This window comes from Drosophila hydei, unplaced genomic scaffold, assembly GCF_003285905.1.
Source record: "Drosophila hydei strain 15085-1641.00,03,60 unplaced genomic scaffold, DhydRS2 tig00000001-arrow-pilon, whole genome shotgun sequence".
In the NCBI taxonomy this organism is placed as follows: Eukaryota; Metazoa; Arthropoda; class Insecta; order Diptera; family Drosophilidae; genus Drosophila; species Drosophila hydei.
In genome coordinates this window covers 11,760,525-11,774,683 of record NW_022045643.1, presented here as the reverse complement: position 1 = coordinate 11,774,683, position 14,159 = coordinate 11,760,525, and the positions used below count along the sequence as shown (strand labels likewise).

At 39.2% G+C, this 14,159-nt stretch overlaps 1 protein-coding gene across 3 annotated transcripts; it reads left to right on the top strand.

The window, feature by feature from the left end:
- The first annotated feature begins 1,124 nt into the window (after window positions 1-1,124).
- Window positions 1,125-13,224, top strand: LOC111600978 (serine/threonine-protein phosphatase rdgC). Of its 3 annotated transcripts, XM_023317361.2 has the most exons (13): window positions 1,125-1,548; window positions 5,165-6,013; window positions 8,402-8,529; window positions 9,988-10,066; window positions 10,125-10,249; window positions 10,311-10,478; window positions 10,545-10,748; window positions 10,814-10,963; window positions 11,045-11,110; window positions 11,170-11,355; window positions 11,415-11,822; window positions 11,880-11,979; window positions 12,046-13,224. In XM_023317361.2, the coding sequence occupies exons 2-13, from the start codon at window positions 5,734-5,736 to the stop codon at window positions 12,396-12,398; spliced, it is 2,247 nt and encodes a 748-aa protein (XP_023173129.1). In that variant the 5' UTR covers window positions 1,125-1,548; window positions 5,165-5,733; the 3' UTR covers window positions 12,399-13,224. The 3 variants fall into 3 exon arrangements, with proteins under 3 accessions (XP_023173129.1, XP_023173130.1, XP_023173132.1); XM_023317362.2 differs by lacking the exons at window positions 1,125-1,548; window positions 5,165-6,013 and adding an exon at window positions 7,478-7,685; XM_023317364.2 differs by lacking the exons at window positions 1,125-1,548; window positions 5,165-6,013 and adding an exon at window positions 7,478-7,905.
- The last annotated feature ends 935 nt before the right edge of the window (window positions 13,225-14,159 follow it).

The following is a 14,159-nucleotide window of genomic DNA, read 5'->3' as shown; positions in this document are numbered from 1 at the left end:
CCATTCTTTTTGCTTTTGTCCAGTTTGCATGGAAGGCATAGCATGGCCACACACAATAACCGGCCGGACGGTCTGTGGCCTTGACAAATCGCTTGGTCGCGCCCTCATTTCAAATTTGTTGCTGAATTTCACGTCAACCCGGAAACTTTTCTACCTTTTCTCTATGGTAACAAGAGGTAAACACTTATTTGAATTTTCCTCAAAACGTCAGACTTTTACTTCATCCTTTAACTACCATCCAGTATTTTGCAATTCTACAATATCTGCAATGTATTATATGGAAAATTTCCTTGAAACTAAAGAGTCGTGGTCTAGCTACGTATACTTAGCTAGAGAGCTTCACCGTATTCTATACGTACTTACTAATTACTTAGCTACATGTATACAACACTGAAACATTGTTCCTTTTTTAATAACCTGTGTTTATGTGTTTTTTGTCCAATTGCTATGAAATTAACCGGATACATGACATGCGAAAATGCAAAGTAGTTGCTATTCGTGTTTTTTTTTCACATAACAAATGGGAAGTTATAAAAAGGGAAATAAACCGCTTAACCTTGTTTACAGATTTAGTTAGGGGAGCGCTCAAGTCTTTGCCATTTCGTTCAATACGTTAAAAGCCGCTAAGCTTTGCCGTTGGCTCCTTTGAACGTCAGGCTAGCAGAGTGGAAAGGAATTCACAAACTGCGCCATTTTCAATATATGCAAGTTGAAGCCACGGAGAACGGCTTTGATATTTCTACGGAGATAATCGCTTCAAACTGGGTGTGGCTGCTGTTTACCCCTGACATTGTCCTTCGAGATGGATTTTGAATTAAAAAAAATAAATTGAATTTAAAAAATATATATATGTATATGCTTAGAAATATGAAGAAATGAGAGTGAAAGTGTGTGTGGAACGCGCAGCCTCCGCGCCATTAGAAAGGGGCAGCAAAAACGCGGCAAGCGTACCATCAGCTGATTTTGGTAACGATTTTTGTTTTCTTTCATTTTCGCAATAACTGCGCCGTCGCCATTGCCAGCGCCAGCGCCAGCGACGGCGACAGCGACAGCGACGGCGTCAGCGACATCGACTAAAAGGATTTCCGTGCTTTCAGCTCATTTCAGTTCGTATCGGTATTCCATACAAGACGGAACGGAACGGAACGCGAGTCACCCAAACATTTCATGCATATAAGCAATATTCGCATTGCTGCTGCACTCAACGCTCAACGCAAGTCGTGCTATTTCAGAACCGTAACATTGCTGCTCTGTGTGTGTGCGTGTTTCTGTTTCTGTTTCGGTCAGTGTTGGTGTGCCGCATCAGTTTTCTGTTTGGCTTCTTTTAATCATTTGCCGCCTTTATACATATGTATGTGTGTCGCTCTTCTCTGTTATGGCCGCTGTAATACATATCTGTCACTTGATGGTGCAACAAAGTTCGTGTTAACGTACGTAGACAACGCATACGTACGCTCGCTCGCACGTATATACCTTTATTTCTACTGCCGAAGATTAAGATTAAGATGAATCTGTGCGGTTCATTAAGCCGCGAACTCTTCCTCGAAGGTATACCCACATTCATATAATTTACATATTTTCCTATGCACATCAACATGTCCATGAAATGTCAAGCGTTGGCATTTGTTTTTGCTTCCACAGTGTGTATTTACCTAAGTGTGTATATGACATTAGCTGGAGGCTTAATTCAACAATAGCTTTTCATTATGTTTTTCCTTATTTTCATTTAAATATTTGCTAGACACCAACTTAAATATCATGAGTGAAAATATGTATACGTACATATATATGCATCTATTCTGTCCACATATTTATAAATATAAATCAAAACAAACACCAAAGTATTTCGGAACGAGTGCGTATGACTACCAGATACGCTGTATATTTTATTTCGATTTATAAATATGTATATCTACATATATAATGGGCTAAAATCAACTAGAATTCGTTGCTTTCATAAAATGAATAGAGATAGAGTATATTTGACAAAACTATTTTCTTAGATATATAATTATATTTCATGCGTACAGGGTATACAGGCACCAGCACATCAGAAATCTGCTCTAAAAAGTAATTTCAAAATATATTTTATTGTTGTACATTTGCACATTTTTCTCAATTTGTGGAGGAGAGACAGTTCTATGGGATTTTATAGATAGAGAAATTCGTCTTTTGGCTTTTCAGTTGATATCCGGTAATAATAAGTATTTGCATCCCAAGAATCTATTAGCTCTTAACTTTCTGTCTCTGTTGTCTGTCTGTGTACAACATATTTGGTAATTATCTGTTAGATGATGTCATTAGTCATTAGACAATCTGTCTTAGCTGGCCATGGTCCAGAGTGCAGCTGTCCATGCAATCAAAAGACCGCAAGTGACCTTTATGATAATGGTAATTGAAACAAATTGTGCCGTAACTTTCGTTTCCTGGCTAAAACAAAAGTTGTTCATATAATTAGAAGAAATGGCAGCGTATTAGCTTAATTCTCATTCCCACGTACAATTACCGCTTAATATTATGTTTGACTTGGCTTTGATTGCACAGGAATCCCTGCGAGTAAAAGAATATTTCCGAGTTCCATCAACGATGATTAAGGCATTATGCGAATTATTTCCAAGAACTCCAAATTGGACTTTTGGGTCAAAGTTATGTTCCAGCACCGAAAGGCGAACGTGGAAGGAACCGAGCGCACGTGGAAATTTGTTGAAAGTTATAAACCACGGTTAATAAAATGCGCCGCCCATAAACAGCATCCAATTTCAGTTTTACAGCTTTGCGTGCTCCTCCCGCAATAGTAAAAAGTGAATTTGTAATCGATATTGGGTCTTACATTTCCAATTCAATGGACGAACTCCAAGTCAGGTGTCGAACTACAGAAAGCCAATTAAAAAGCACAACAAATAGAAGTTAACTTATAAATCATCGTGGAACTTAGAAGGTCGCCGACGTGACAGCAAGTTGCCTCAACTTAACTTGGATGAGTTTACGTCTCGAAGGACCCTCGCATTTGATGCGTCTGCAGCGCGCACATTTTTTAAAAAATAATCTTATTTACAAATTGGAAATTAATTTAGAAACATTTTCACTCTCTACAAATTGAATTTTGATAAAAGTTTCGCAGGCACTTGCCTCCTGCCGCATGCTATATGCCACATGCGACATGCCCCATGGCTCATGCCCCGCCACTCTTGACGCCATTTTCGACACGATTTATGCGTGTTGTGGTGCTCGTTACCATTGGGGCCAGTCGAACGCCAAAGGAGCCAATAAGCCACGCTGCGGGTTTCTTCATTTTGCGCACTTTGTTGCAAGATTTTACCTGGCGAAGGCAAGGCTTTGCTTTACGAGAATACGTGTGGTTGCCTGCGGCTAATGTCCTGTAAATTCTTCACCTTTTTCCTGTGCTCGCATTTAAGGCTTTTACATTTTTTAGCTCACTATCTTTTGATGGCCAAATTATTAGCTGGCCGAGTAGCTGAGCACTGAATGGGGCACACAACTGGCAGCATCGCCTCACAGTGCCAGCTATCCACACACACACCATACAGAGGAAGCGAGCATCTAAAATGCCTTTGTCACGGACAGACATTAATTAACACCGATGACACCCACAACTTAACAAATAAACCTTAATGGGGAATGATATTCGCTTCAGGGACTTTGAGCATATTATATATGCTTCTTTTCTCTATAGTTTTTTTTTGTTTTATTTTTTTTAATTTTCATTTTGTTTTTTATTTTAGCTTAAATCATTATTCATTCAACCGCACAGCAAGCAGACTTCCGTTAGCTAACGCCAGAAAACGGATGTAGCATGCTTCCCACGTATGTGTGATGTATGCATGTGTGTGTACCGTATACATGTGGTATTATAGCCCAAGTTGACTACGGGAGGACGAACACAATAGTAATGTATGTATGCATACCTAATTATGTATACATGCATACATACATAGGTGGTTAAGACTGAAACTTAACATAAATAGAGCAGATGAATGTACGTGTATTTATGCATGTACACACACACTTCAGCTATGTAGAGTGGTATGTATATACATACACATGTATGGAGCTAGCTTAAGCTGATGCAGAAGTCGAATGTATACATGCTACAATGTACATATGTATGTGTATATAGTATGCTAGCTTTAACCAGAGACAAAAGATGTGTATGTATGTATGAATGTATGCATGTATAAATGTATATATGTATATATGTATATATGTATATATGTATATATGTATATATGTATATATGTATATATGTATATATGTATATATGTATATATGTATCTATGTATCTCTGTATATCTGTCTCTCTGTCTCTCTGTCTCTCTGTCTCTCTGTCTCTCTGTCTCTCTGTCTATCTGTCTCTCTGTCTCTCTGTCTCTCTGTCTCTCTGTCTCTCTGTCTCTCTGTCTCTCTGTCTCTCTGTCTCTCTGTCTCTCTGTCTCTCTGTCTCTCTGTCTCTCTGTCTCTCTGTCTCTCTGTCTCTCTGTCTCTCTGTCTCTCTGTCTCTCTGTCTCTCTGTCTCTCTGTCTCTCTGTCTCTCTGTCTCTCTGTCTCTCTGTCTCTCTGTCTCTCTGCCTCTCTGGCTGTCCCTCCCCTGTCCTCTTCCTCTCTCTGTCTCGCTCTGTATGCATGCATGTATTAATGCAAGTATGTATGTATATATATTGATGTATACAAATACATATGTATGTATGTATATGTATGTATGTATATGTATGTATGTATGTACGTATATATGGGCGTAGACATACATGTATGTATGTATATATGTATGTAAGCGTGTAAGTATGTATTAATGCAACTATGTATGTATGCATATATGGATGTATGTAAATATGTACATATGAAAATGCGAATGAATGTATGCATTAGTGCATTAGTTGATGATGTATCTATTATGTATCTATGCATGCATATATGTACCTGTGTATATGTATGTTTGAGAGCAGTTATGTACTGTATATTCCTATATATATATATATATATACATATATATATATATATATATATATATATATATATATATATATATATATATATATATATATATATATATATATATATCTGCTGAAACTGTGCTTCATGCTATTAACAATTGAATAAAAACATAATTGTTGTAATAAAGTAAATTTGCCTTTTTGTTTACTTTTAGTTAACCGCAAGACTTAAATAAATATATATTTTAGTAATATGATAAGTAAACTGAATTGCACCGAAGGCAATAGACAAAACAGACAAAGCGAGAGCAGAAAAAAGTAAGTGCCAAGATACGTAGGCAGGCACACACCCGGCCGTAGTTGAAGGACGGACAACGCATTTTCCGGCGGCAAGTATGGCCGCATCAAATTACGTTACGCGGGGCATCAGACAACATACTCGTACTACATGGCACTAAAACAAGGCCCAAGGCAAAAGCAAACACTCATGCATGTGGCATGACTACGACTACGATTACGACTACGACTAGAAGCGAGTTGTGTGTGGAGCTGCAATTAAGACAGACCGTGCCGGAGGCCGATGACAATAGGTGCGCCCCATCGTCCTCGTCGTCGGCGTCGTCATCGTCGACCTGTTAGTGCTCTTCAAGTTATTCAACATCCACGCCACGCCACTCCACGCCACGTTGCGCCACGCCACACCACGCTACACCACGCTACACCACGGTCATAGGTTAGCCCCTGTCCGGGCTAAGCCAGCCAAACAGCCAAATCCGAAGCCAACATGTTGCGCAGCTGCGTCTGCCTGCAAAGAGCTGGTGGCGGCGGTGGCAAGCGACGCAGCTCCTCCGTGGAAGACGCCTCGTCGTGTCGCTCGTCGGAAATAGAGCGTGTCGGTGCCAGCATGCAGACAACCACACTGGGCTCCAATGGCCAGCCACAAACGCTCGCTCCTCAGCCAAATACGCGCGCATCCAGTCTGCTGCAACTGTTCCACAGGAAAGGTTGGTGCAAGCACTTCCGCAAACCGCTCCGAGGCATGAGTGCAACGCGAGTCGAGAAATGTGAGTAGCAATCGTAATTCCCACTAAACCTATTCTGAATATGCATGCTCAAGGATAATATGAAATCGGAAAATTAGCATAATTGATTTAGGTTCCTTCGGGTGTTTCGCGTCTATTAGATTCCAACTCTAACAAACACCTTCGTCTGTGCTACAACATTTGTTACGAATACGCAAATCTGAAGCCTGTCGTAGGATAAACAGGAACATAAAATTTCCTACGCCTTAGAAGGGAATGTTGCACAGCAACGCATTGAATCAATTTAGCTTGTGGCATGGACGCTCAGCCTGAGCTTTGTTAATTATCGGCAATTACTCGGTCAGTGAGGAAAGCGATTGCCTTCAAGTCGGCGAATCATTCAATCAGCTAATCAAGCAGTCAATCAGTCAATTAGGACATTCATTAGCAAACGTTTAGTCGATTAGCTAATCAATTAAGCGATTACTCACTCTGTCAGTCAATCGGTAAATGTATCAATCATTCAATTGGTCAGGCAGGAAGCCTATCTCTCAACCAAACTGCAATAGTCAGACAGTTAAGTAGTTGCTTGATCAGTCAGTCAGTTAGTCAATCATTTATTGCGTCTGATATGTGATCAATCAATCAAGCATTCAATCGATCAATCACTCGATCAGTCAGTCCATAAAATGGGCAATGACAGGCAGACATCCTCTCAATCAGTAAAGCATTCAATCAATCACTCAGTCAGTCAGTCAGCTATTTCACTTCAGTCACATAATCATGCCACTCCGTTAGCCAATCAATTGGTAAATCAATCAATCAATCAGCCTAGTCCGCCAGGCAATCAGTCAATCAATCGCTCAAGCTGTGGCGTAAACGACTGAAGTATCTATTTCAAAGCTTTTCTTATCTTTCATGGCAACACCTAAGCTACACCTGTTAGAACCCACATTTCCTTGATATCGATTTGCGGGTGTGGAGGACGCAGTAACCAAAATATTGAAATGAACCTGATCTGCTTGTGTGTTATGCTAAGAGTGAAGCAGAGCCAGTGCTCTAAGTGGTCTACTTATTTCAACACTCAACGAAAAATAATATAAAACAATACCATAGCCGACACTACACCTACTTCCTCCTCTGTGTCGGCCCCCATCCAATTTCAACCTTATTTCCAAGGGTCAGCCCCATTGTCGCGTTTTAGCCAGTGGCTGCGCTCGTCTGTATTGTGTTACAATTTGTGTGGCTCCCAAACGAATTTAGCAGACGACGACAGCCGAAGCCCCCACTTTGCCCCTTCTCTTGACACATTGCTTGACCGCAATGCTATTGACCAAGAGGGGGCCAAAATCGACTGGGTCGACACTCACATGGAAACACGCACACATATAGCACAGACAAATATAGGTACGCAGTGCTAGTGGCACAGGGTGAGGCGCACCAAAACCCTAGAGAACCACTGAAATACCATTTGCAGGTCATTCGAGTGGCAGTCGTCTATGGGATTCCGCGTGAACAACAGTGAAAAGTCTTTCCTAATCTATAATAATTGATTTTTGCATGCTTTCAACTTATGTAAAGTGCGCCGGAGGCTCTGTGAAAGCGTTAAGATACATAACTCCAATGTCATGATAAATCGGGCGAGCAGCTTTAGCTGACCAATCAATGGGTTGTATTGAAAGTAGAAAAATACGTAAACAAAAATTAGAAGAATGTATGCAATGCAATTTGCGATTTGCAATTGAAACACAGTAAAACACTTGACCATTGACTGCTATTCAATTATTGTTCCTATTGTTGACTGTCTTCAATAGTATAATTTATGTTAAAACTTGTGCCGACTCCACTCAACTCAGCGACAACACACAAAATTTAAAGACTCTTGTTTTAGTACTCCTTTCTTCGCTTCTGTTACATAATAATGGACGAGAACGGCAAGTAATAATTTAATTTGCAGGGAGCATGCACATGCATATATAAATATATATATATATATATATATATATATATATATATATATATATATATATATATATGCTCATGCGATGCAGTCCTTGCATCCTGAACGTTAGAGCAATCATTCAATTAGTCTGTCTGTGTCAGCTTTTCCGACCGTATTTTCATTCCTAGGTGTTTCAAGGACCACGAAAAAAGAGGCGAGCTGTGCGTCATGTCAATAAATATATATATACAAAATAAATATACAAAAGTGCATTTTTTGATTGAATATAATATTAAGTGCCTTTTCGAACCTATTATCATGTTAAGTGCATTTTGGAATTGAATTAAGTTCCTCGTTGTGGATAAACCCTAATAGACCTTAACTTCTCTTTTCGATACCAATTTATCAAAAATGTAAAACGTAGTTAATGTATATGTAAATGCAATTTTAAAATTGCTTTCAATTTAAATATTAAAATTCTTTTTCAGCTATCCGTGCGGCAATATTCATCCAAAAATGGTTTCGCCGACATCAAGCGCGACAGGAGATGCGGAAGCGTTGTAATTGGCAAATATTTCAAAATGTGGAATATGCCTGTGAACAGGATCAGGCGGAGGTAAGCTTCTGATGAAATGCACATATATTTATACTCACTTTGTATAAACAATAAATGCTATATCTAGATTATATATATTGAAAAATATTTCTATATCAGCCAAGCGAAAAAGTAATAATTGTTGAATAACTTTTCTGCTTTAATAAACTTTCATTTGACACTCTCAACACATTAGAAAAAGAAAGGGATAACAAGTTTTTGTAAATTTGTGTGTAACGAGAAAAAGAACAATATAAAATATACATGCTTGATTCGGCCAACTAGCCACTCGAACTGGTCAAGACCCTTCTTCCATCCTAACTGTCTATCTAAAGCTTGAAAAGTAAATTCTCGTATGAAGCTCAAGCTTATCACTTATTTTTTAGCTTCGATGAAGTCAATGAGATTACTTAATTATATTATAAAATCGATATGATAATGAGTACATAAATTATGAATACTTCTGATTGGAGGGAGTATTCGAAAATAGGACTATTTGCAAGTCATTTCATGCTAGGAAAGAAGCTGCCTGCTGTCTGGCGTGCGATGCGTTTGTCATGTCAGCACTGAAGAGGCTATATAAGACTTAGCCCACTACGTTTCCCTGAGGTACTACAATTCGGACGGCTCTTTTATCAAATCTTGCGTCTTCACACTTCACATAGAAATTTCTTCTTACAGCTTCAGATTTTAGCAGTCTGTAATATGGTGCGGGCGAGGCAGTCTTTAACTTGTTGAGCAGGTCGTTCAATAAGGCAGTGCAGTCCTTCTCTTCTTCTAGAATTTATTGTACTATCCTACGACATTATGCAGGCGGGCCATGGCATACTCTGAAGGGAAGAAGGAATCATACTGGCCCTCTACATTAATGGGGCAGATTTATAATACAAAAATACATCGGGCTTGGCTGGATCTACGCTTGGGCATTTAGATGTCATATTCATGGCCTCAACAAGTCCAGATATCTGGAACAGAAGTTACAAAGTAACTAACTTCCCATAGTGTAGACAGAGAACAGGTGCTAGTGGCACGGGTGCATTGGGTTTTGTGTATGTGTAGAAGAGTTCTTAAATAAATTGAAATGGGGCTTTGAGTAGGGACTCATATTAAGGCCTAAGCATTATGCGTAGCTCTTATAATTATTGAGGAAATTAAAAACAAACTTTTGAAGTTTCATTATATTTGGCTCAAGCTTCAGTTAATTAAATAGTTCTAAATAAAATGTAGCTGCAAAGCGGTTCGGGCCTGCCTTGTAAATTGAACAAATGCTCTGGAATGAGCATTAGCGCAGAAGCTCGGCCAAAATAGAAATGTGCATTTGTTCAGATTCGAAAGTCGATAGTACTTAAATGAGCTAAAGAATACACGCAGAGGCACGTCTAATGTATGTACACACATGCACATTTATGTTCATGTATGTGTGTATTTAGAACTTGTTTTATGGGTCGCATTAAATATTTAATTGATTTCTATTTTTAGCTTTACAAATTCTTCAATGACCTTATCAAGCACATGCCCCAGGCCGTCGAGGCGGGAAATAAGTGTAACTCACAACGATGTAGGTCTAACACCTGAGTCAATTCGGTTCAGCTTGATAACTAGTATATTTCAATTAGGTTCTGGCTTGGAGAAAAGTGGTACCTTGTACGAGGAAAGCGGCGACTTGGCACGCATAGAGCTGGAAGTACCCATCCAGAAAAGCCACATAGATCTCATGATAGATGTGTTCCGCAAGAAAAGGGTATGTCGTGGGGTAGTTGTCTCTCAAGTTGTAAATCACATTCAGATTTTGTGCCATCCAGGGCAACCGTCTGCATCCCAAATATGTGTGTCTGATACTGCGGGAGGCTGCAAAGTCGCTCAAGCAGATGCCGAACCTTTGGATGGTGTCGACTGCTGTCTCCCAACAGGTAACCATTTGTGGTGATCTGCATGGCAAGCTGGACGATCTGCTGGTTGTACTCTATAAGGTAATATCTAGCAACGTTTTCGTAACTCCCACATGCCAAAGAGTCCGGCGTGCTCCTGTTTTTCAGAATGGTCTGCCGTCCGCTAGCAATCCTTATGTCTTCAATGGCGACTTTGTCGATAGAGGCAAAAGGGGGCTGGAGGTGTTTCTGCTGCTGCTATCGCTGTACCTGGCATTCCCTAATGCAGTCTTCCTGAATCGTGGCAATCACGAAGACAGTGTTATGAATGCCCGATACGGCTTCATACGCGAAGTGGAAGGAAAATATCCTGTAAGTAAACCTGATACGCCTTGCCTTGTTTTATGCTCTAATTCGCATTGCTCTTATCTTTTTAGCGAAATCACAAGTATTTGCTGTCGCTAATCGATGAGGTTTATCGCTGGCTTCCACTAGGCTCTATTTTAAACAATCGCGTGCTCATTGTCCACGGTGGCTTCTCGGATAGCACCAACCTGGACCTCATCAAAAGCATCGACAGGGGAAAGGTAGATGCGCAGCTCTCTCTGTAACCGACTAGAGATATCGGATGCTTAACTTATATTATTATTATCATTATTCCTTTTTAGTATGTTTCCATTCTACGTCCGCCGCTAATGGACGGCGAGGCTCTGGACAAGGCAGAGTGGCAGCAGGTAAAAGAGTTGCAATTTACCTTCTGCTGTCTGCTAAATGGCTAAAACTATGTTTGCAGATTTTCGATGTCATGTGGAGCGATCCGCAGGCCTCGCAAGGCTGTAAGCCGAACCAGTTACGTGGCGCCGGTGTTTGGTTTGGTCCAGATACAACCGAATCATTTTTGAAGCGCCATCGACTCAGTTACGTGATCCGCTCGCACGAATGCAAGCCGAATGGACACGAGTTCATGCATGACAACAAGGTAAAGGTGGTGCAGACTTGCCGAACAGATCGTCAGTATTGATAGTATTGTCTATGCAGGTCATCACGATATTCTCTGCTTCAAACTACTATGCCATCGGCTCCAACAAGGGCGCTTACATGCGTCTGAATAATCAGCTGGTGCCGCACTTTGTCCAATACATTTCGGCTGCCTCGCAGACCAAGGAGCTGTCCTTCAAGCAGCGCATGGGCATTGTGGAGTGCGCGGCCTTAAAGGAATTGGCTGTGCGAATGCGCGAGCATCGGGATGAGCTGGAGGAGGAGTTTCAGAAGTACGATCCAGATGACAGCGGCTGCATAACCATTGCCAAATGGTGCTTTGTCATGGAAAGTGTCACCAAGTTGGGCTTACCCTGGCGATTGCTGCGCGAAAAACTGGCCCCAGGCACGGATAGCCAAAGTGTAAACTATATCCGCACATTGGATTTGCTGGACACGGATGTTATTGTAAGCAATGAAATGGAAATGAAGTTTCATTTTACCTTCATCGTCCTCATCTTCCAGATGAAAGCTGAGGCTGACGGCACCTCGGTTATGGACGCTTTGTATGCCAACAAAGCCAGTTTGGAAACCATATTCAATATTATAGATGCTGATCATTCAGGTTTACTATACTTAAGTCCCGCATCTAATCAGAAATTGTTTAATTTGTCATCTATATTCTCCTCAGGCGAGATCACTCTGGATGAGTTCGAGAAGGCGATTGATCTGCTGGTTACCCATATGCCTGGCGTTTACTCAAAAGATGAGATGTTGGAAAAGTGCCGTATGATGGATCTCAATGGTGATGGCAAGGTGGATCTGAACGAGTTCCTAGAGGCATTTAGGCTAAGTGACTTGCACAGAAAGGAACAGCAGGAAGAATATCTACGCAAGCGTTCAACAACCAAATCCATTATATCGCAGCATCCCTCAGACTCCGTGACAAAGCTCGCTGATACGATATCCAAAAATACGGTGATCATTGAGCGGGATATCGATCCGACTGACTGTGAGGCGAAAGACGTTGAGCAAAAGTCATAAATGTTATAAGGATTGAGTAGTACAATATATGCAATTATTTCTCAAAATTATAAGAAGTCAGATTTAACATATTGACACTAAAATTATGATAGGAACAAAGATTAAGTTATATAAAAAGAAATTCCGAATCGCTTTTAAGACCAAGCCGAAATAAATTTAAATTTGTCTTCAGCTGGTTTTAACCGTCAACACTTTCAAGGCTTGCTTAAAATATTCCATAAAGCGTATTTACTATTGATTGGCTTATTTTTTGCACAAATGTTCAACTAAATTTCGTGGTATATAGCATACATATATATATATCTTAAATTTGAAAGGCAATTATAGGGGCTGTCGATCGAGGAAAGTGTTTGTTGGTGATTAACAGAAATGAGAAAATGTTTATATATATATATCCATTACAAAATATATTATATCTAGCCTTAAGCTCCATTTACCTCTGCTTATATATATTTCCAAAGCATAAGTCGAAGGCAAGCTAAAAGTTGGCCAATGGGCCATATCATTCCCAGCCTTTGGTTTCCTCTCAATTGCATTCAATTACAATTAGCAATAAGTAAAACGAAGGATTATAAGTAATCATAAATGATTTATGGATTTTAAGAACTGCTTTTAACTAAAATATATTTTATTTTTTAGCTACCCAAAGTACAAACGATATATAAAGTCATAGATAACAGCAATTTATATATGAAACAGCGGTACTCGAATATGTAAGAATTGCATAAGGAAACCAATTGCTAGCACGTTTTACTACATGAATATAATATAAATATCGCAATTGTTTAAACATATTGTTCAAGCCAAGGGATCAAAATCTAACATTTAAAACTGTTTTGAAATGCTTACCTAATACAATAGTAATTATATTGTTACATATACATATACGCTCAGTTGGGCAATGTTATTAATATGCAAGAAAATATATTTATGTTATATGCAAAATACATACATACATACATATATATATTTTGATAAGTCCAGTCTTTCTACATTAGCGAATTAACATAAATAAATCAATTAACGATATGCGAATATATATACACATACATATATAATATATTATAACTATCTAATGCTCTCAGATGAATATTCGGGAATTCGGAAAATTAAAAATCGCTAAGTTGAGCACTCGAGGAGTTCAGTAAATCAAACATTGTAGCTAATATTTATAATCAAAACTAACGATCTGGTCCAAATAAAATTTAATGAGTTTGCCTCATAAGGAAGTAACATTTAAATAAATTAATTTTTTGAAGATTGGTTTTGGTTTTGGCATCTTCGAATCTTGCAGCTCGTCACATAGCAAGTAGCTTTATGGAGCTGTTAAGTGCAATTGGTCATCACTGTAAGTGACGGAATTTCACATTAGTGTTGTAGCACTGAGTACTTTTCCAGCTGTGTTACACATGCATGTCAGTTTAACACGCTAAGCGGCAAATAGATTCTGTTAACGCAATTTCAGTTAACATAACGCAAATGGCGCAATTTTGCGTCATTTGGTAGCCGCCAAATGCAAATTTTAAACGCTTAGAGTGACCATACATCGAAAATATTTGAAAAGCAAGAAACAGTTTCATTTCGCGTTTGAACTATTCATGTAATTTAAATAGTAATTTATTAAATTTAAGTGAAATTTATTAAAAGGTTTATGCAGGAAATGCTAACTTTAGTTGCACAGAGTCATAAACACACTCATAACAAGTCAAAAATCAAACTAAATCGATTCAATAATAACGCAATCATGTTTGAGTTCAGTAT